Raw genomic sequence first — 24029 nt, forward strand, 5'->3', positions numbered from 1 at the left:
ATGAAAACACAGAGAAGAAGTTAGGTTTTGTATGCACTTTATTTAGATTTAAACCAGATGTTCTTTCTGTTACTTTAAAGGTAGCTAATTTTAGGCCACCATCTTTCCCATACATAAGTCCCTAAGCCAGGAGCGTGTACTTCATTCACTATATGCAATTTTAACCTAAATAATGATGATATTAACTACAAATACACAGTAAATTTCAAATATATCTATACTGTTTGAAGAAATATAATAAAACATAAAATGTAATTTACATACCTCCCCATTTTCCTTCTGTAATTTGGATTTTATGGATAAGCAACAGTTAATGTCATTTGTCTTTCTTAATTCTGAAAGTTATAATTAAAGAATCATTTTAGTTTTCAGTATACTATTTACCAAATATTTATAAGTTTCAGTATAAAAACACCCCATAGATGATTCTTTCCTTTGCAAGAGAAATTAAGGGATATTTTGAAATTATATTATGTTGGAGAATTATATTACATACGAACTATTCTGATTTTTCATTGCCCATAAAAATGTGCTCAAACTGAAGTGGCCACAGTACAAATTCCTTCAGTTCTCACTATATATTTCATGGGATCTACGTTGCCTTCAGTATGTTTTTTAAACATTCAGTTTGTCTGGCAGTATCATTATGAATGAAAATATTTTCACAAAAGCAAATATCTGCATAAGGCATTTAAATGTGACTTTTTAAAAGTACTAATTTATGCATTTTAAAAACTGTTGAAAAACAAATTAATGACTTTAAATAGAAAATCTGTATGGAAAACCAGATTTATAGATGCCAAAGATAAATACTATATGGGTTAAAAGAAACCAAAAAACAAAGCTACCTACAATCAAGAAAATATTAACCTGGAATTTAAGAAAACAGTGTATTCCTATTACCTGTTGCTATTCGATGAAAAATTACTGGAATTGGCTCTGTAGTAACTAATACATCTTCATCATTTTCTGAACTTGACACATATGTATTATCTGCAAAAGAAATATAGACAACTAAAGGCATAGTAACTTGAAAAAGTACAACCTTTATTAAAAAAAAATAAGGTATAGCCACATCACTTCCAACACTCATAAGGCACACACTACTGTTCTGATTAATCTCAGAAAAAAAATGAAGTAAATTGCAGGTTTATGTGTGAATTAATTGTAAATGGCTTCTTTAAAGATGTTTGCATCTCCTAGAGAAATATGGACTTTGGATAGAGACTATCCAAACACATCTCTAACATCCCATGCAGTAATGGATCATTTGGATGCAACTGGTTGCCTCAACTCACTGAAGAGCATCCTTCCCAATATTGGTATCAAGTATATGGTAATATGAAACATGACTGTTATTTTTTTTGTTCATTGATGATTACAGGGCATCTGTGACACAGCTATTCAACAAATATTTAACCAATTTTTAAATAATGGTCCTATAATACACTCATCAATGATGTATAAAAAATGTAAAAATATATATAAAAAATACCTAACCAACAACTGAAGCCTGTATCAATTTCTGCTAGGAGAAATGAGTGTTCAGATGACTTACTGAACACATGATAAAAGATCTTGAGCCCAGTTTTCACAATATTGTGTCAGTACAATGGGAACATGATTTTTAACTGATAGATAGCTAAGTCATTACTTTATTTCCAAAGAAACATCTGTACCGTTTTTAGACCTTGAGTAGTGACAGTGATATGTATTCACAACGTAGCAACAAAAGACTCTCAAAGTCACAAGGCTTTAAGTTATTCAGGAATCTGAGAGGAGATGGGGGTGGATTAGACTTGAAACAAAACAGGTTTGCCCCATTACTTTGATTTTTTCTAATAACAAATTTTGCCTTATTTCCTTTTCAAGTAGCATCTAGGAGTGTGTGAGGATTTTTGTGTTTATCAAGTGAGACCCCAGATTAAGAAACAGATTTAATATAACTTTTTAATTACTGTCTCATCATATTAGGTGAGCCTTTGACTGCTTATCTGGGGTCTCTTCTGTCAGTAAACTCATACCTTCAGGTGAGGATCAACAGCTGCTCTGTTGAAACAGAGTTTTTAAATTTCTTAACCCTCATTCAGAGGGTTCAGTCCATTTTTAAACTTCTTAAACCCTCATTCAGAGCCTTACTGATTCATTGTGCATAGTTAGGTTTTCCCTATGTACAATGGATTCCTTGACACAAACTTGAGAAGAAAAAGAGTAATGGAAGCAATAGCTGACCACCAACTAGAAGGGAAGATCCAGAAAAATCTGTACAGTGGACTCCATATCATGGACTATCTCAGTGTCATGGAATGAGGAGGATTCTACTAAAGCATCAAGAGGCAAGTAAATTAGAACTTTCTGTTTAAGAAAACAGGGAAATGAATAACAATTTAAAGGATCAAATGGCTTACACAAAGTGTTGACACTGGAAGGCAGTGAGGTGTGATTCAAGACAATATATAATTTAGTAAATAATTGTTGCATAACACCGAAAGACAGGATTAAGCATTCGACATATCATTTTCTAAGAGATTTTCTACCAGTCTGTATTTTGATTAGTATTTAAGCATTAGAACACTTTTAATTTCTGCTTTTGGCTTAACTTACCCAAACCAAAATGTTTTCAGTTTGCAGGACAGTATTCATTAAATAACCATTACGATACAATAGGCCAGATCACAGAGGTGTATTCAAGTCAAGAACAGAAATGTAAGAGTAGACAAAGCACTTCAAACATCTAGACTCTGCTACCAATTAGCTGTTGATCCCTTTAAATCTAAGCCACTGTCTGCTTAGTTATAAAATGTAGAGGTTTGCTGATGATCTTTGAGGAGCATCCCAGCTGTCTGAATTGATTCTATGTTTTCTTTTGTTGTTGTTTAACTAATTATTTCTAAATCTTCCTCAACCTATTTTGATATCTGTAATAATACATTGTCTTTGTTTAGACATAGGAAAGTAGGACACAAAAAGGATAAAGAATGCATTTAAGGTAACAGAATGAGTCAGTGACAGAACAGAATGCTTTCAAACTCAAATTCCTTCACGGGAAGTCTCCCACTTGAGCCTAAGGCTGACAAAATTTTTTTCTGAAAGCTTCTGGGGACAATTAGGTTCTTTAACACGTATGTTTTGTAGAGAACCTGTAGATTTTTGTTAAAGGCTGTTAACAGTATGAATATTTTCTCTTCCCTTCCCTACCAGACTATGCAAGCATTATTGGAACTTCTGTGAACAAGGGAGAGATGAGTAGAGAGCTACGGAAACGCATCTCTTAAATTACTGCTTTTATTCTATTTCTAATTTAAGCCATCATTCCATTATTCATTACTATGTAACTTAATAGAAATAATTATAAATAATAACTATACTGGTTTTATAATACAATCTGCATATTTCCCCTACATATGCTATTCATGTCAACCACCAAGCCAACCAATTATTATCCCTATTTTAAAGATGAGGAAACCAAGCCTCAGAAAAATTAATTCACCCAAATTATTTAAGTAACTAAAGTAATTACACATAGCGTAGTAAGTGGTAAAACTGTCTGAATCCAAACATCAATGCTTTGCATGTTTTTTAATATCAAAATATTGTCACTCAGGGCTTCCCTGGTGGCGCAGTGGTTGGGAGTCCGCCTGCCAATGCAGGGGACGCGGGTTCGTGCCCCGGTCCGGGAGGATCCCACGTGCTGTGGAGCGGCTGGGCCCGTGAGCCATGGCCGTTGGGCCTGCGCGTCCGGAGCCTGTGCTCCGCAACGGGAGATGCCACAACAGTGAGAGGCCCGCATACCGAAAAAAAAAAAAAAAAAAAAAAAATATTGTCACTCCACAATTGCAGTATCTTGTAAAACATGTAAGAGAAATGAGAGAATTCATACCCTCCAGTAGGTAAGCCTCCCAATTAAAGGTGGTAACTGATGAGAAAGAGTTTTGCTGGCCTGTCACAACACAGTCAATTATCTGTGATTTGTAATATACTTACCTTTAAAAAACAGAAAACTGTCTACAGTAGAAACTCCACAGGTAAACTAGAAGGCTGCTTTATTTCTTCATTTTATTTGAAGAGCCAATATATCTTTAGTATTTCATTTATATACATGTTATTATGTATACCTAAAACTGAAGACCCTCTCAATTTTCATTTTCACAAAACAAACTATGAAGTGAGTTCCAATAGATGGCACAGGTAACTTAATAGATTAAAACTATAAAATGGCAAATCTGCTAAGGAATAAATAGGATGGCATAATCCTGAATTTGGAGGATTATGCTAATACATGTTCATAGGGCAAAAAAAATTCCATACTGTATTTTCAAACTTAGATGATGAGATAAGCACTGAACCGTATTATCCACAAAAAGTAGGAGAAAAATCCTGAGGAGCATTAGCAGAAGGAATTAATAAAAGTATTGTCAAGATTACTGCATTTAGAAATTAAAAGCAACATAAAAGAGAGCATTTGTTTGAAATAATTTTTAAAATAGGCAAACTTTTTGGAAGAAAAATCAAGGGGAGAAAAAGACAAGAATAAATATAAAATAACAGAAATGAGAAAGGAGAAATAACCACAGAGATGCAGAAGATTTTTAGACTTACAGACTGAATACTATTAAAAACAATTTTTGCTGAAAAATTTGGACATTCCTGCAACATAGTGGGCTTTCAAGAAGAACACATGTTAAAAAATGACTAAGAAATAGAAACAAAGAACAGATTCATCAATCATGGCAGAAAAACATGACAACTGCTCTAGAACCATCCCTAAAAAGATACCAGGCTCAGATAGATTTGCTAGCAAGTTCTATCAAATGCCAAAGAACAGTTTAATTCCATCATCAATTTGAATTATTTAATAACAGAGTACATGACAAAATACATGTAGTTCTTATAGAGCAGCCTTAAGATATCTGCTAATATAACTTGTCACCTTCTATTCAAAGGAGAAAACATATACGATACCTCATTAGATGCCAAACAAGAATTCGATAAAGACTTAATACTCATTCTTTAAAAAAAAAAAAAAAAAAGCTTAGTAAATGAGAAAAGGAATGATACTTGTTTTTCTGAAAGTGACTAGAAGCAAGCTCACTAATTTTGAGAAAAGGAACAAAGCTGCCAATTTTCATATCTATTATTAAAAATCATTCTGGAAGTTCTAGCCAATACAAGAGGAAAAAAAAATACAGGTATGATACTGGAAAGGAAGAGCAAACATATAATTTTTATATAATATTATCTATATGAGAAATCAAGCTTATTAACTGAACTCCTAGTACAAATAACTGTGGATTAAAATTTAATAATGGGGACAATATTATCATAGTAATATTCACCTTGAAGAAAGCTCCATAAAAATACTACTACTGCTTCTTCCACAGAAGTGATAGGAATCAGAACTCAATTATAGACTTGGTTACCACCAAACTACACATCCTTGGGGAATATTTAACTTCCCTCAGCACATTTCTTCAAGTATAAAATGTCATGATAGCACTTGTTCTGTCTATACACAGACTGGTATTTAGAATCAATTCAATCATGTATAAGAAAATACTTGGCATCAACCAATTCAAAACTCTATCCCCAAATGCACTAATCTCTCTCTCCATCTCTGTGTTTTATTTACACTTCTTTTTTATAAATTAAATTATATTGGCAATTCACTACGAACTTGCTTCATGATGTAAACTCAATTTTAAAAAGCACCAATGATAACCAATACTTTATGTTTTAATTTCAATTTTTGTATACTGTAGTTCCAGTGGGGCTCCCGTATGGTGAGAAAAACCAGAGTAATACTTCTTGGCCACAAGAGGGAGCTAAACATTTGGTTCACTTGGTTTATTAAAGGCATCTACCATATTTCTTGCGCTACAGAATAATTCACTTACTGTCTTCAGGGGGCTTTCATTTGTGGCATTATTTCTATCACCCTGACTTAAATGTCCTGCATCTCTCTTGGCTGACATCTCTAGGAGCTGCCTCAGATGAGAAGCATAATAATCATAATATTTACAATAAATAGTAGGGCTTTTATTTTCCTAACATACTTAAGCAAACATTCAGCATCAAAAACATACTACATCATAATAAGGGAGAAGGCTGATTGCAAAACAAGCTAAGAAATTTGTTTGCTTTATACATTTCACGTCTTGGTTCTTCCAATAATATCTGCCTAGAATACTTTTTATACTACTATTAAAAATAGGCATCTTTTTAATAATGAATAACTCTCCTTATAAAATTGCACAACAGTTTTATAGAATGCTATGCTTAAAACATATGGAGATCATAGCAAAACAACTGTAAGGGAACTTATGATATGTGAAAATTATTTTAAAATGTAACACTTGATCTTACAAAAAGGTTAAATGCATAATGCAAATTGCCACTGGAAATACTTAGCTTAAAGGCTAAAAAAATATTTTACGATATCCTCATACCACATTATTAACTAATTATTTTTTTAAAAATACTCAAAGTATACGTAATCAAAGTTACTTATAGCAATCTACTCATTTTATACAAAAAATTATGATCCCAATTATGTATAGTAAGTGAATAAAATGGCTAGATTTGAATAGGAATTGGAATTATGATTTCAATTTATGACCCTGACAGATCAGAACAGTTAGTTTGGTAACCATCAGATTTTATTAGTAAGAATGCTGGAGTAAAAAATATATATATGAAACATAGGCAGTTAAAATTTTCTAATCTTTGCCACAGAATATGATAAAAAAATAGATTCTTGCATTATACTTTTTTTCTTTGGGGTAAACTAATCAAGTCTTTTTTTTTTTTTTTTGCAGTACGTGGGCCTTTCACTGTTGTGGCCTCTTCCTTTGCGGAGCACAGGCTCCGGACGCGCAGGCTCAGCGGCCATGGCTCACGGGACCAGCCTCTCCGCGGCATGTGGGATCTTCCTGGACCGGGGCACGAACCTGTGTTCCCTGCATCGGCAGGCGGACTGTCAACCACTGCACCACCAGGGAAGCCCTCAAGTCATATTTGATCTACACTAAGTCTACAGTGCTCATGCTCTTACTCAAGATAAAATTACAGACTCATTAGTGAGAAAAATACTAAAGATAAAGTCCAAATTATCATGACTTAAATATTGGCATACACATCCTGGGCTCTGGTGAGATTACAATGAGTCTAGAAAGTAAGACTGAACATGGCCTAGAAGAAAGATACTGGTTTGATCTATAGAAAAACAGATCTGTAGTGACCTTACATTCAGTTTTCTATGGACAAATGTGTGTGGATCTAGTAATCTATTTCAGGACACACAGTGAGGACAGCTGTGCATATGCAAGAAGCCTAGTACAGTCTAGCGGTATGGTCCACGGGCTCTGGACTATTGGGTTCAAATTGCAGTTCTTCCTCTTACTAGCAGTGTCATCATTCATCTGTAAAATGAGGATATTATAGTAACCTGAGAGAGTTGTTGTGAGATGTGTTCAATTGTATATAAATTTAGAGAAATTAAGAAAGGCCTATTATTTTCAAATATTACTATTATTTTTAGCTATTATTTTAGCTGTTACTCCTACCCATCATTTTTAGAGTATGAAAAGCTAAATAATGTTCCAAAGCCAACAACTAAACCAGTTTAGAGAATCTTCATTTTAATTGTAATGAGGTGAATATACAGGATGAAGCTATCATATGGACTCAAGGAAAGTAGTTCCATGGGAGAACTATTTTGATTCTGTACTGTGTCTCAGGGTGAGACTTGTAACTCACAGGCAATCAACAGAATTCTTTTATATTAAGTCTTCCCCTGCCAACCCTTCACCCACCCCTAGATATATATATATACATTTTACATCTCCAGAAGAAAAAACTATTCAAAGAATCATGGCATGAATATTTGTAATAAAAAGAAAAAGAAAAACATACCTGGGTAATCTTCAGATACATGTACTGAATAGGATACACTGTTAAAACAGGAAAAAAAAAAAAGACAGAGAGAGAGAAAAGAAAGGCTCAAGTTACTGCTAAGGCAAACATGCTTTTACACAATGAAAACCAACCCCGTGTTACCCATTACTTTATATAGATATAAGTATAGACACCAAAATGGATTAGAAAACATCTTTGATATTTGACACAGGAAACTTACAGATTTTTAAGATATATGACATAGTAATATATATCTTTTGTGATACTTTTTTTAGTATAGCTGGGTCTTTTATCTCAGCGACATCTAACATTCAGTAATTTATGATCATGTGCATTGTTTACTCAGGTTTTATCAAATAATCTTTTCTTACCAAAAGAGAAGTATTTCTCCTGTTTAGTATGGCACTCAAGAATTTAAACATTTATAAATTTAAATTTAAACATTTATTTTTAATATTGCTTCCTCACAATATGCTGTGCTTTTGAAACACTTCCTTTTCTTCAAAGAATTAACAAAATTATGACAGTGTAACTAATAGCTATTCATCAGCCAATCTTTCATCATTACTATATATAATAAATAAACTACCTCCTGTTCTCAGAAGGATTGAGTTGTTTGAAAAATCATTTTTAACAACTCCTTTTTCGGTAACTCCACTGTCTCTGTGTACCTATCTCATATGACATATGGGGATTTGTCATACTTTGTTTACTCTCCTCTCTGTGTCAAGTAGATTGCAGGTCTCCTGAGGTTAAGGTCCACATCTATTTGTATTTTCAGCACAATTACCTATGGTAAACACGTAAGCATGACACACAGCACATATTCAATATTAGCTTTTTGGATGGATCAGTGGAGCTGCCACCTGTCACAGAAAAGTCAAAATTGAGTTCGAGTTCAGCCAAAATAACTGCCCGTTAAGACCAAAGAAATATCAATTCTCTTTGAAGAAACGTACGGAATACAGAGCCTATGTAACATATCATTCACAAAGTGAGAACAGTCCAAATTACTTGACATGAACAAACAGGAACCTTGAACCAACATTCGAGAGAAAATTTGACCCAAGTGTTGGGATTAGCCCTCAATGATATTAAAACAATTAATAAGTATGGTTAAGGATGTAAAGGAAAATCCAATCTCAAGAAGAAACAAACAAACACAAAGACATCATCAGGGTCTTGTGGGACACTAGCAAAACAGCAAATATTTTATATAATTAGAGTTTTAGAAGGTGAAAAGAGAGAGAATAATGCAGGGGAAAAAAAGCTGAAAATCTCCTAATTTGGGTGAATGACATAGATGTATAGATTGAAGAAGCTCAGAAAATCCCACACAGGATAAGTGCAAAGAAAATTAATTCTAGGTACACATAGTCAAACTGCTGAAAACCAAATATAAAGAAAAAAAATTAAAGAAGAGAAAAAATGGCACATTACATATAGGGAAACAAGAATCAGTGTTAAGTTTTCATAAGAAACTCTGGAGGACACAGGACAGCTGAACAGTAAAGCGCTGGGGTGGGAGGGGAACAGGGGGGTAAAGAAACAACTGTGAAAGCAGAATTCTTTATCCAAGCTATATATATGTCAAGAATGAAGGCAAATAAAGAAGATTTCAGATATGAGGAAATTGTGGAAACATGTCCCAGCAGACCTAAAGTACAAGAAATCCCAAACGAAGTTCTTCAAGCTGAATGATATCAGAAATTCAAATACCCAGAAAGAATGATGAGCACCAAAAATTGTAAACATAAAAGACTATTTATCTCTTAGTGTTTTTAAAATATACATAGCTGTTTAAAGTAAAAATTCTAACACTTCATTGTGTGATTTATAACATATGTAAATGTAGTACACATGAGAGTTACAACATAATGTCAGGGAGGGGTTAAACGGTCACATACTGTTTCAAGGTCCTTAATCTTATGGGAAATTGTATAATATTTACCCTAAATAATAACTCTAAGAAAACTTAGAATATATATTGTCATTCCTAGAGCAAGCACAAAATAAGATTAAAAACAATAATAAATTAAATGGAATTCTAAAAGCATTAAATGGAATTCTAAAAACAATAATAAATTAAATGGAATTCTAAAAGCACTTTAATCCAAAAGAAAGCAGGAACAGAGGAACAAAAAACAAGGGACACATAGAAAACAAAATAATAAATGGGGCCTGAATCCTATCATAGCAAGAATTGCCTTAAATGCTAATGGACTAAACACATTGAACAAAAGGCAAAGGTGGACAGATGGATTAAAAAAAAGCTAGATCCAATTCTATGCTGTCTTTAAGAGATCCACATTAAATAAAAAGACACAGGTAGTTTGAAAATTTTTAAATGGAAAAGATATATCATGCAAAGGTAAGCATAAGAAGACTGAAGTGTTTAACAAAGACCTCAAGACAAAGTTACAAAGAGATCATTCATAATATAAAAGGGTCAATTCATCAGGATGAAGGCACAATAATCATGAATGTGCATGTACCTAATAACACAGCTTCAAAAACTATGAGACAAAACCTGACAGAATTAAAGGGAATAACAGACAACTCCACAGTCATAATACGAGAAACTGACAGAACCAACACCCCCTCCCCCAAAAAAACTCATTAAAGACACAGATGATCTAAACTAGATTTTCACTGAAAACTACAACCACAAAAGATATTCAAAAGAATATCTTTTTCTTTTCAGGTACACATGGATACAATATTCACCAAGATAAATCATATACTGGTCTGTAAAACTAGTCTTAATAAATTTGAATGGATGGATGATCAGGGTTCAGTAGTTTATATCCTGGGTTTCCTGGCTCATCTTGTCCTACGACACTAAGTCATAAGCCCTCAAGAAGCCACTGCCTTTTAGAATTTGTGACTGGGCTTTGTGACTGTGGCCACAGGCGATGCAACCCTCCCAGGCAATCCCACATCTCCAGACTCCACCAGCCAAATCCCTGGCATGTTGCTTAGTCCTTGGAAAGAGAGTAGGCAGAGACAAGAAAGACTAAATAAAGAAAAGAGTAGGGAAGAAAGATGGTTAGTAATAAGACCAAGTACTGATACACTGTTCTTTCATAAAGCATATTTAATTGTTCAATTAATTCAAGAGGCATTTCTTGGTAACCTGGTAGAAGCCAAACACTGTGTTAATGCCAAATAAGATTTAGGTAAGAAAAAAATCAGGAGATAACTGAATGATTAATTCAGAGGGAAGCAAAGAATATGAAACATAATGAATATGCTAGACAAAGGAACTTGAATATTTTAAATCACAACAGTCCTTTTTTTTCTTAATAATTATAGATTCACACGAAGCTACACGGATAGTGCAGAGAGGTCTCATGGATCTTCACCACGTTTCCCCCACTGATTATATCTTCTGTTCCTACAGCACAACATCAAAAGCAGGAAATCAGGGCTTCCCTGGTGGCTCAGTGGTTGAGAATCTGCCTGCTAGTGCAGGGGACGTGGGTTCGAGCCCTGGTCTGGGAGGATCCCACATGCCACGGAGCGGCTGGGCCCATGAGCCACAACTACTGAGCCTGCACGTCTGGAGCCTGTGCTCTGCAACAGGAGAGGCCACGATAGTGAGAGACCCGCGCACCGCGATGAAGAGCGGCCCCCGCTTGCCACAACTAGAGAGGGCCCTCGCACAGAAATGAAGACCCAACACAACAAAAAATTAATTAATTAATTAATTAACTCCTACCCCCAACATCTAAAAAAAAAAAGCAGGAAGTCAACATTAGTGTAAAATCTGGGTACAGTTCTATCTATGTCATTTGTTCACATTTGTTTCCTGTGTCCACTATCACAAATCCAGATACAGAACTATCTGATCACTCAGAGAGTTCCCTCATGCTGCCCTCTTCAGGGTCAAGGCCGTCTCCCTTCACCCCAGCATTCCTAAACCCAGGCAGCCACTCATCAATTCTCCACCTCTGTAATTCTGTCATTTCAAGAGTATCATATAAGTGAAATCAGACTGTGAAGCATAATAGAATTTTAAGACAAAATAAGTGTCTTGAAAAAATTACTGTGATTGGAAACATTTAGGATAGACTGAAAAGGAGAGACATTGAATTAAGTAATAAAATATGAGCAAATATCAGTGAGGAGGTGCCTGTTGGAAAGGAGAAGGAGGAACAAATGGCAGATGTTGAACCCCAGCCAAGAGCCCAGCTTTGGGCCCTGAATCAAATGCCAAAAACTTAGAAGATAAAATAACCATGCCAGTGGAGCCTCAAACAAGCTGGGGGAAATATACACCATGATCCCATGTGAATTTATTTTCCCACAATTCATTCCCTTCTACAATGGAACTGTACTATGCAGAAATGAAATCACTGATGATCAAGGCAACACTTTATCTGGCAGTACTATGTGACAAACCTGGGACCTTGCCAGAGATTATACTCAGCACTAAATTGGGTTAATTTTCAATAGCTTAACCATCTCAACCAACAGCACGTGGTTTCATTTTTCATCCGAATCAATGTTTAAATCCAAAGTGAAGCCTTAATACATTCCCATGTCTAACTCCAATTAGGAAGATTGCTGTGATTAGGGCCAAAGAAACAGGATCAAATTCCAGCTTTGAGCTGGGTGGCATAAGAAAAGTCATTTCTATACACTCAGCTTCCATCCCTTTTCAGTAAAATGGGGGAATCCAGACCTACCTTACAAGCGTGCTGTGATGATTTAATGGCTTAACAGCTGTAAAGTCCCCAGGACAACGCCAGACACATAGCAGCAGGTGCCAAGTAATTTTAGTCAGCTTCCAGTACAAGCAATGAAAATTTACAGAAGTGAAATTTTACATGAATGAATATTCTCTGGGGAACTCGATTTGCTCAAAATCACAACATATTACATTTTTCAGAGACCAAAGCTAACATGGATGATTTTATTTTATGATTGTGTTATCCTCATGATATTAAGAGACATTCCCATGCTCATGATCACACCTAATTTTTCAAATACAAAATAGAAAACAAGAGCCCTACAAAAGAATTCATCAGCCCCTGTGATATATAGCATCTTCTTGGTGTACACCAGAAGAAAAATCATCAGAGCTGTAAAATCCAAATCAGTTTCACTAACAGAGTCCTTAGGGAAACAATCTAGTATCAATAGAAGCAGACATGCATGATTAAGCTAAAGGACCTAAAAGGTAGGACCAAAAAAAGAGCAAAGGACCAAGCTTAAATAGATATGAGAGTAAGGGCAGCATATGCTGTACATGATAAATACTAAAGCAGGCAAAAATGCTGAGAAGTGAAAGTGAAAGAGGGTGAACATGAGAAGGACGAAAAACCTGGAGCAAACTCTAAAATTCTGATTAAAAAAATGCCTTCAGATATTTGGCATCTGCTAAATTACAATTACATTGAGGTGCTTTGCCAGAGAAATTAAGGTCCGTCTATGTGTGTTTGGCATATACTGTATGCACTGCACTGTACTAGGTTCTTAATATCACAAGTTTAAAACTAGAATCTGTAAGTTATTTCATAACCTCAATAATTTTTTAGATAAAATGGTCGCTTCCACCTCTTATTCCTCTGAAAGCATCTATCCCAGTTAAAGGTACCTCCCGATAGCCAAGAGCCTCTGGAGAAGTTCCTGGGAGAGCCCTTAGATGTTCAGTATCTGCCTAATCTTGTATTTTGTTTATATATTTTTAAAAAATCATTCATAAGGTCATTAAAATCATTCATAAGGTCATTCTTGTATCAATTCACCATTTGCCCCATTACCATCCTCTTCCTTTTGAAATGTCTGCAGAGAGCTGAAAGTAGATCAAGTTTAGATCTAGTTCTCAAGCTCACAGATCTAAGAAAATTCTTTAAGAACAGGAAGGAGCTAAAGGAAGATGGCAGTTTTAACACAACAGAGATGGGAACTCAGACTTGAAAGAGTTTTAGACCAAGAACACCTGTCAGTGGTACTGAATTCAATATCTGTATTCTACAAGTGGGCCCCCAAATGCTGTGGCTTTCTGCCATCTCTAACTCAAAACTCCCGTATCCTGAACTCATACTTCACCCAGGGGTTTTGACAGAGCAAGCAAAACCCAGAATTTTATTGAGTAATACTTTTTACCTTATTCTCTAAAATCTAAAGCAATTTCTTCGATAAACCAAATCTTTTCCTATCTTTTCTCTCCCAGTTAGATCACTTTTAGAATTTACATGAGAGAAAGCAAAATGCAGAAACTAACACAAAATTGCAGGTAATGGCAAGCAGTCCTCCACTCTCCTTGCATCCAGAAAGAAGGAAATGTCTGTCTTTTTATCTAAGACTAATATCATCTCGATTAATAGATCCCATAAACCCACACTCCATTTGGTACCTTTTTCTATCAATTTAATCTAACAATGTCACCATTTGAAATTAATAAAAAATGTGCTATTATGCAAATGAGAAAGATTTGCCCACAAAGATATTAATGGTAGCACTATTTAAAATGAAAAAGTACTCCCCCCAAAACCAAGAGTGCCAATAATAGGATTATACAAACTATTATATACACACAATGTGATGTTAGGCAACTGTGAAAAAGTAATGGTGTAAAATAATACGTAATGAAAGAGATAACTGGGCTTCCCTGCTGGCACAGTGGTTAAGAATCCTCCTGCCAATGCAGGGGACACGGGTTTGAGCCCTGGTCCGGGAAGTTGCCTCGGAGCAACTAAGTCCGTGTGCCACAACTACGGAGCCTGCACTCTAGAGCCCGCGAGCCACAACTACTGAGCCCACGTGCCACAACTACTGAAGTCCGTGCACCTAGAGTTTGTGCTCTACAACAAGAGAAGCCACCGCAAGGAGAAGCCTGTGCACTGGAACGAAGAGTAGCCCCCGCTCACCACAACTAGAGAAAGCCCGCGGGCAGCAACAAAGACCCAACACAGCCAAAAATAAATAAATTAATTAAATAAATTTATTTTTTAAAAAAAGAAAGAGATAAGTGTTTCTAATACAATAAGGTACATACAAAAATGTAGACTGCTGTAACATATTTTCATTTAAAATGTGTAAATGCATATCTACTACAAACATATACAGATAGAAACATGGCTTGAAAAATAATGACAAACTTCAACAGTTGCTATCTTTTAGTTATTGGATGAAAGGGAACTCTATTCTTTGTTTATATCTGTATTGTTTCAATCCTTATAATAAATGTGAACTGTGTAAAAAGTAAAAAAACTAGTAATGTTTAAGCCCTCCCTTTACCTTGCAGCCTTTTTTGTCACCATACTTTTCTTCTTAAAGTTTAGTTTTTACAAAGAATAATCTCACCTGTTCTCACTAGCCACCCACTTTACATGCACATTACAATCCGGTTTCCACTCCTAGTACTATTACTCCCCCAAAATTCTGCTTCTTCAGGTCACCACTGACCTTTTTTATTTTTCTAGTTCCTTTCTTACACAAGTTCTCAAATGCATTTAATAAAAACGAAGATGTCATGAAACCCTCCTTCCTTGGTTCCTGAACTCCACCTCTCCCCGGGTCCCGCTTGCTTTTGATGTCTTCCTAATCTCTTTCAATATTTCACGTTTCATGTTGTTTTCATATTTCAGTGCTTTCCAGCCATGCTGACTGCTCTATTTTTTCACATGAGTAATCTCAACTACATCCATAAGTGTCTCCAACCAGCTATAAGCAGAAGACTCAAAAATTCCCTATCTCTAAATCAAGCAGGCAGCTTCTTTTTTTCCTCACATTTCCCATAGGATATTCTGAAAGCATATTAAACCCAACACATACAAAACAGAACTCATAGCCTTCTTTACGTTAATTTTCAACTCAGAAAATTAAATACCAAGAAACTTGGTAAAAATAAAAGCAGCGGCTGCTCTTAGGAGCTAGGGATCAACTTACCACTTGACCACTCAGGGCACAAGCCCCTTGGCCACTTTCTGGAGCAGGGAAATTCTGATATAGTAGATCTGAAGCGGAACCTGGGAGTGTGCATCTCTAAAAAGCACCCCAAGTGATACCGATGAAGGTAAGCTCTGGATCTTGTTTTCAAAAACATATAAATACTGATCCTGTAGAATAAAATTCTAACTCTTTAGCATGTCTCCCAAGGCTCTTCACAATCTGACCCTTAAGTACTTGACCAGCCAAAACCCTGATAAATACCCACAGACCTTAACTTCCAATCATTTCAGGTTCTACCATTCCCGAAACAGGTCAGCTTTTTCACACAAAGGAACATGGCGGCATCAGACTGTAGGGTTTTGAAGTTGGCTCTGCCATTATTAATTGTGCGACCGAGGGCTAGATAACTAACTGTTCTCTGCCTCAGTTTCCTCGTCTGTAGTACCTATCTTTTGGGGTTGTTGTGAGGAGTAAACAAGTTAATACAGGTAAAGCACTGAGAAGAAAAAAATGACACCAAAGTAGTCAATAAACATTAGCTGCTTCATTAATAATATTACTAATTGACTATTACTTCTGCATGTAGACTTACTTTCCTAGAACACACGCCCCTCCACCCTCAAGATTCAGTCTGAAGAACAACTTCCTAGGAAACTTCAATAACCCAGGCAGACTCGGGTGTTCTTTCCTTCATGTCCCACTTCACCTTGACCTTAACTGTCCTTAGACTGAAGGTACAGACCAAACATTTTCATTTTCAAATTCCCAGGGCTCTAACAGAGTAACTTATCAATAAAATAACTTCTGAATAAATGAACAGATCATATCTTTTTCCTAAATTACCTGAAGATATACCATGACAGTCCTGGACAGAATACCTACCAAGTAGTAGGCAAGTGCTCAAACATTGGATAAAAGTCAGCAAATGCAGGTACCCAGCAGTTCTCCCTGTGGATACACATCACTGTTCACGTGAGTGTCATCACATTCCCTTTCATCACATTCTCTTCACAGGCTTTTTGTGATATACAGAAGTAGAATTGGTTCTGAACACCCAGGTCATGTGTGTTCTCTTTTTCATTTTCAAATCAACATAATGAGGATGATACTTGAATTACTACAAGACCTGATAGCATGAGCTGAAATTCAACGACACGATATAGAGGAAGATCTCTGAGATGCTCTAAAAAATGGAAGCACCAGTTATTTTCACAAAAAATAGACATGTTAGTGTTTCAAACTGCTCAGTAGTTTAATTAATTTACTTGTCAGGAGAGCAGTACACATGGAAGTCTTTATTTAATCTACTCCTATCCTGAAAGTATAAAAGAAAGAATGTCAGTTCTCCTAGACAGAAGAGGCAGTGGTATGCAAAATGTTTGAGCAGGAATTTGTTGCAACGTCATATATTCCATGCAAGGAATAAGCATGTTTTACTCAAGGCCTCCAGTGAAAAGCCTGCGCATGTATCTGCCTCCCTTCCTCTGCTCCTCTCAACATGAAGACAAGAGCAGGAAGCTCTCACTCCAGAACAGAAGGCTCATCTTTTCCACCAAGGAAATAAATTGTTGACACAGGCAATTTATACCACCCCTGACAAAGGTAAAGGGTGAAGACACTTGCCCAATAAACACGTTTCTCAATAATATACATGTTCCCATTTTCAAAGCTTATTTTGATAATTTTTAAAGTTATACTTGCAGCACGTGAAGTAATGGAATCAAAAGCCATGGTGTTCTTTTGTTTGATTTTAGGGAAATGGCTGAGTCAGCAACTTTCTACGCTTAAATATTACACCATAGGTCGAATGTTTAGACTTCTAAGTAAACCATCCTCTCAACAAGGATGAACTCTAAAAACCTCAGCCCAACTTTAATTAGTAACCTAGATGCATGCTTTATTTATGGTATTAATATACCATATGGTATGAGCAAAATCATTCTTTTATACTGACTTAGTCAAATGCAAAAGCCAACAGTATATTTAAATAAAGTTCTGCTTCTCTCTCTTTCTTTAATCATAGCCAGAAATAAGAGGAGGTCACAAGCGCAACCCCAACAGGACATGAACAGTGGACAACAGGCCAAGTCACCACCATTAAGTTAATTATATATAAATATTACCTGAAACCTACATTAAATTTATAGATATATAAATATGTATAATATATATATAATTTCCATATTTTTTCCCTCTAAGTTTAATGTCTGGAGTTTTCTGCACAGTTTGCAACTATATCTAATTCAGTACTCTTTTGGTAAATATTCACTAAAATGTAGAGGCCTTTGCCTTCACCATTTTACATCTAAGTTCAAGTTGTAAGTGGTTTTAAAAAGTCTAAAGCTACTACAAATGATTTGCACAGCATGTCAAGGCTGAAATGCCAGATATGATGGAATAATTCTGTAACTGAAGTAAGGCTTTGTAGAGGCAAGAAAACATGTATTAAGAAAACATTATAAATATTCAGAGAGATAACTGCAATAAATACTAAGATATTATCTCACCAACTTTCTCCAAGAGTTAAGGTACAATTTCTTGTGGAATACGAAGCACAATTAATACTACCCGAAGACCCTGCAGAATCCAGCCTATCGCCTCGGCTCATCCTCTTGCTTCACTCTCTATGCTCGGACAAAAAGCACGCTTTCAGTTCTTCGCCATGCCTTATTCCCGCTGCCTGGAACACTCTCCTCCTCCTCCTTTTTTTTCTTTTAATGATATATTGTATTTATTTTTTTATTATTTTTAAAATTTATTTATTTATTTATTTATTTATTTGGCTGTGTTGGGTCTTTGTTTCTGTGCGAGGGCTTTCTCTAGTTGTGGCAAGCAGGGGCCACTCTTCATCGCGGTGCGCGGGCCTCTCACTGTCGCAGCCTCTCTTGTTGCAGAGCACAGTCTCCAGATGTGCAGGCTCAGTAGTTGTGGCTCACAGGCCCAGTTGCTCCACGGCATGCAGGATTCTCCCAGACCAGGGCTCGAACCCGTGTCCCCTGCATTGGCAGGTGGACTCTCAACCACTGCGCCACCAGGGAAGCCCTCTCCTTTTTGTCTTGTGAATCATTCTCATCCTTCAGATCTCAACTCAAATGTCACCTCCCAGGAAAAAGCTTTCCGATCAACCTTCCCAGGCTTGGACAGATCTTATGACAGAGTAGTCACACAGTTTGTAATTTTAAACTTAACTGCATGACATTCACATTTGCTTCTCCCACGAAATCTGTGAGGTTAGAAGGCACCTATTTTCTTCACCACAGTATGCCAGCACCTACCATATACTCAGCACATGGTAGGAACATTGTCGTTATTTGCAGAATGAATGTTTATTTAAAATGTATACATCCTTTGACCTTCCAACTTGGAATAACCTTCCTCACAAAATTACTTATCAAATATGATTTAGCCTACAACCTGAAGAGTGCAGAAGAAAGAGCATGGACTTTAGGATATGCTTTTATGAACCACGTGAACCTGAGAACATTAAATTGGCTAACTTTCTCCTGCTTATTTGTTAGGTGAGATAACATCTACTTCCTCCTCTTGTAGAGAGTATTACATGGAAGATGTCATGTGGAAGAAAGCAGCTTGTGGAATGGGAGGCAATGATCAATGAAAATGATTTCTCAACTTTCTCCCCTCCCCAAATATTCAAGCATGAGGTGTAAAATAATTCTGTAATGGACATTCACAAGCCCTCTTCACTCTCCATTCCCCTCCTTCCCCTCCCTGCGGCAGGAAGAAGCCCTTGAATTTGTGGGAGGAGAATCCCTTCTCTCAGGTGGAGACATAAGCCAATCAGAATTGCCTCTCCTAAAGTAGGAAAGAGAAGTCACCTAGCCTATACCTCGGCATCGGTAGTTGGTTCAGAGTGGTTCGTTCAGAGTAAAGCTTGGAACTTTTATTTAATGGTTTTGGGAAATGACACTTGCTCCTTCTGTGTGTGGATGAGGAAGTATACAGCCACAGTTTCTGCTGGTAGCCTTCTAAGACCCATGGTGAGCAGAGAAAGGCGGAACTCAGAAAATTTCAGACACAGAGACAGAGGCAGAGCCCTGACCAAAATAAACCTACATCTCTTTATCAATGAAGTTTTCATGTCAGGAATAAATAACTTTGCTTTTACAGTTTAGGTCAGCATAAAATATTTTTGTTTCTTAGAACCAAAATCATCCTAATTTGGACACGGACCTATTAAACTGCTTGAGTTATTTTAACATAAACATCTACAAGCTATTTAAATTAAAAACTAATAGACAACAAACAATAAATGCTGGAGAGGGTGTGGAGAAAAGGGAACCCTCTTGCACTGTTGGTGGGAATGTAAATTGATACAGCCACTATGGAGAACAGTATGGAGGTTCCTTAAAAAACTAAAAATAGAACTACCATATGACCCAGCAATCCCACTACTGTGCATATACCCTGAGAAAACCATAATTCAAAAAGAGTCATGTAGCACAATGTTCATTGCAGCTCTATTTACAATAGCCAGGACATGGAAGCAACCTAAGTGTCCATTGACAGATGAATGGATAAAGAAGACGTGGCACATATATACAATGGAATATTTCTCAGCCATAAAAAGAAACGAAATTGAGTTATTTTTAGTGAGGTGGATGGACCTAGAGTCTGTCATACAGAGTGTGAAGGCAGAAAGGGAAAAACAAATACCGCATGCTAACACATATATATGGAATCTAAAAAAAAATGGTTTTGAAGAGCCTAGGAGCAGGACAGGACTAAAGATGCAGATGTAGAGAATGGACTTGAGGACACGGGGCGTGGGAAGGGTAAGCTGGGATGAAGTGAGAGAGTGGCATGGACATATATACACTACAAAATGTAAAATAGACAGCTAGTGGAAAGCAGCCACATAGCATAGGGAGATCAGCTTGGTGCTTTGTGACCACCTAGAGGAGTGGGATAGGGAGGGTGGGAGGGGGACGCAAGAGGGAGGAGATATGGGGATATATGTATATGTATAGCTGATTCACTTTGTTATAAAGCAGAAACTAATGCACCATTGAAAAGCAATTATACTCCAATAAAGATGTTAAAAAAACAAACAAAAAATTAATAGACATTTACCCATGGTTTAATTTCATGATTTTTGCCTAATTATTTGAAAGTAGAGGATACACTAGTGATTTGGGGTTTTAAGTACTATTCATGACTTTTACAGAACTTATGACCTGAAAGCAATTGTGATACATCAGATATTATACAACAAAAGTGGCAAGTTATTTATTATTTTTCTGTTTGTCAAAGATAAGGTCATTTTCTTTAGGGTATAACATTTTTTTCCTTGTGGTGAAATGATTTTTGTTAGTCCTTCATGGGCATTCGATTTACCATTTTATTTCAATACTGTATGTATGTAAAATTGGATTTAGAAAGCTGTAGTCCTATCTGCTGATTTTCTTGATTCTTTCTTTCTGGACTACAGCCTTTTAGGAGGTCAGCAATGAAACAGGAGACTTTCAGACTGTAGAATAATATTTCCTAGTTCTTACTAAAATCAATTAGCCTTTCACTCTTCATTAAGCTTTTGAAAACTGATTTGTTCTCACAAGATTAATGTGGAAAGTATAATTATTTGAAAACAAGGGTAATGTACTTAAATCTGACATATTTTGACCACAAAGTTAATTGATTACTAGATATTCAATTAGCAAATGCAATTCATTCTTAAGCCAGTGAATATGTAACTAAAAGACAGCCTCAAAGTAACAAATATTTAACACAAAGAGAGCCATGTGGATGGTTTAACCAAGGAAAGGTGGAAGTTTAATGGTATGCTAACACATATATATGGAATCTAAAAAAAGAAAAAAAAAAGGTTCTGAAGAACCTAGGGGCAGGACAGAAATAAAGACGCAGACGTAGAGAATGTACTTGAGGACACGGGGAGGGGGAAGGGGAAGCTGGGATGAAGTGAGAGAGTGGCATGGACATATATACACTACCAAATGTAAAATAGAAAGCTAGTGGGAAACAGCCGCATAGCACAGGGAGATCAGCTCGGTGCTTTGTGACCAGCTAGAGGGGTGGAACAGGGAGGGTGAGAGGGAGACGCAAGAGGGAGGAGATATGGGGATATATGTATATGTACAGCTGATTCACTTTGTTATGAAAGCAGAGACTAACACACCATTGTACAGCAATTATACTCCAAAACAGATGTTTAAAAAAAAAAAATACATATAATTGAGTTAACAGATCAGCTATTTGTTGAGATATTGTTAGATTGTTGTTCCTGTTTTAATATTCTATTTTCTGACAGACGAGGAAGACTTTCATCTTTTTCTTTATTTTTGAGCTGTAACTAACTTCAATTTTGTAGACACTGCTTTTATAAACTAAACTGAAACATTTAGAAAGAGGATCTAATTCTCACTGATCCCTCCAGAATTCAGAAACTCCTAATGAGACTCCTTATGTTTTATGGCCCTATAGTTATTTTCACAGGTTCAGTAAGAATCTGCCCTCTCTTATTTACCAGTATATTATTGGACAAATCAATTGTGTAACCAAAGCTATCCTTAGAATATATTTCAAAATGATTTTCATTTAATCAGAAATGACGAGGGCTTCCCTGGTGGCACAGTGGTTGAGAGTCCGCCTGCTGATGCAGGGGATATGGGTTCGTGCCCCGGTCCGGGAGGATCCCACATGCCGCGGAGCGGCTGGGCCCATGAGCCATGGCCGCTGAGCCTGCGCGTCCGGAGCCTGTGCTCCGCAATGGGAAGGGACACAGCAGTGAGAGGCCCATATACAGCAAAAAAAAAAAAAAAAAAAATGAAAGAAAGAAAGAAAGAAAGAAAGAAATGACGAGCAACTATTAGGAAACAAGAATTGACTTTTATGTGCAACTAATGCCTACAAATCTCTGCCAGGAAAATTGTTGGGCTGGTAGGTTCCCAGAGTTACAGCAGGTGAGAAAGGTTGCATTCTGGCAGGACTCAACCAAACAGCTATTCATCCAATCACTTAGGTACTCAAGGTGAAATCTGTTGTAGAGTGTGTCTTGGCTTTGTTTTCCTAGCCTCAGAGAAGCAAATAATAGAGGCTTTTAAAACTCCAATCTGAAATTTCTAATGAAAAATTCTGGAGAGAAGTTAAATTCTATCACCTCAATAGGTCATGATTCTAGATTTGCAAACTCAAGGAGGCCTCTATAGCCAATTAACACTCTTGCTGAAGCTTTTTGTGATGAAGAATTACCTTTGGAAATTACTTATGATCACAGGAGGAAGACTACAAGGAAAAACTGTCAAAAACATGAAAATGGGCAAAAAGGATTCTGAGGGTTTTCCATGGGAACAATGGGCCCCTGCAAATGAGTATCTGATTCTAAAGGGATTTCTGATCACCTCAGCTATTTTTATACTCTATAAGGATAAAAGCTAAGTTGTAAAAAAAACTGATCATGATGCAAATGATTTCTGTTCATGGCATTACAAATGAGTTTTTTTCTGATAAAGAATGTGTATCTCAGTAAGTTAAATATCTGTATTCCAATTCTCATTTGAATCATGCAAACATAAATAAAGAAGCTTTGGAATTTATAAATGAATGCTTCTTTATTTCAGATTAATTTAGGTGCTAAAATGATAAAGTCAACTTCATAAATACTGTACACTTTGCCTAAAATACTTTTGGGTTGTTGAAAAGTTAGAAGTAACTAAAAAGTTCACAAATAAGGAATGGTTAAATAAATAATGGTGCATCTATTACAAGGATGGTGCAGACAATAAAAGGATGTAAAACTGTAATCTAGTGATGCTGTGACTCCATTTTTGTTAAAAATTTCAATTTTTATATATACTTATTAAAATATCGATTTATAGTTGTATAGGGCATTTTGGTGGGGAAGAAGGATCTAAGGTATCCTTTTTGGGAGAAGGTTTCCTGAATCATTGATTGTTGTTATTGCTGATGATGTCTGCTTTTCTCTTCTTCCTAACTTTTCTGGAATAAACTTTATAATAGTAATCAAGTATATTTATAGGGGAAAACTACTAGAATTCATTTAAAAATTATATTTCACAAATCAAATACTTGTGAGATATATTCATTAATAAAATGGGGCAAACTCCTCTATATCTCCTGGTTAGATCCTATGCATCCTTTAGGAATTAGTTTACATTTTTACTTTCTCAGGTCCTCCCTCTCGGGCTCCACCCCACTCTGTCCAACCTGACCCAGAC

At 36.2% G+C, this 24029-nt stretch overlaps 1 protein-coding gene across 1 annotated transcript in view; it reads right to left on the bottom strand.

The window, feature by feature from the left end:
• PARP8 (poly(ADP-ribose) polymerase family member 8) overlaps nt 1–24029 on the bottom strand; it is a gene marked incomplete at both ends in the record, with an annotated part of 176683 nt that overhangs the window by 76207 nt on the left and 76447 nt on the right. Inside the window, 3 exon segments of the mRNA XM_079702728.1 lie at nt 265–335; nt 904–993; nt 7912–7949. Coding sequence (XP_079558854.1) covers nt 265–335; nt 904–993; nt 7912–7949 — 199 coding nt within the window.

This window comes from Hyperoodon ampullatus (genome assembly GCF_949752795.1).
Source record: "Hyperoodon ampullatus genome assembly, chromosome: 4".
NCBI lineage: Eukaryota > Metazoa > Chordata > Mammalia > Artiodactyla > Ziphiidae > Hyperoodon > Hyperoodon ampullatus.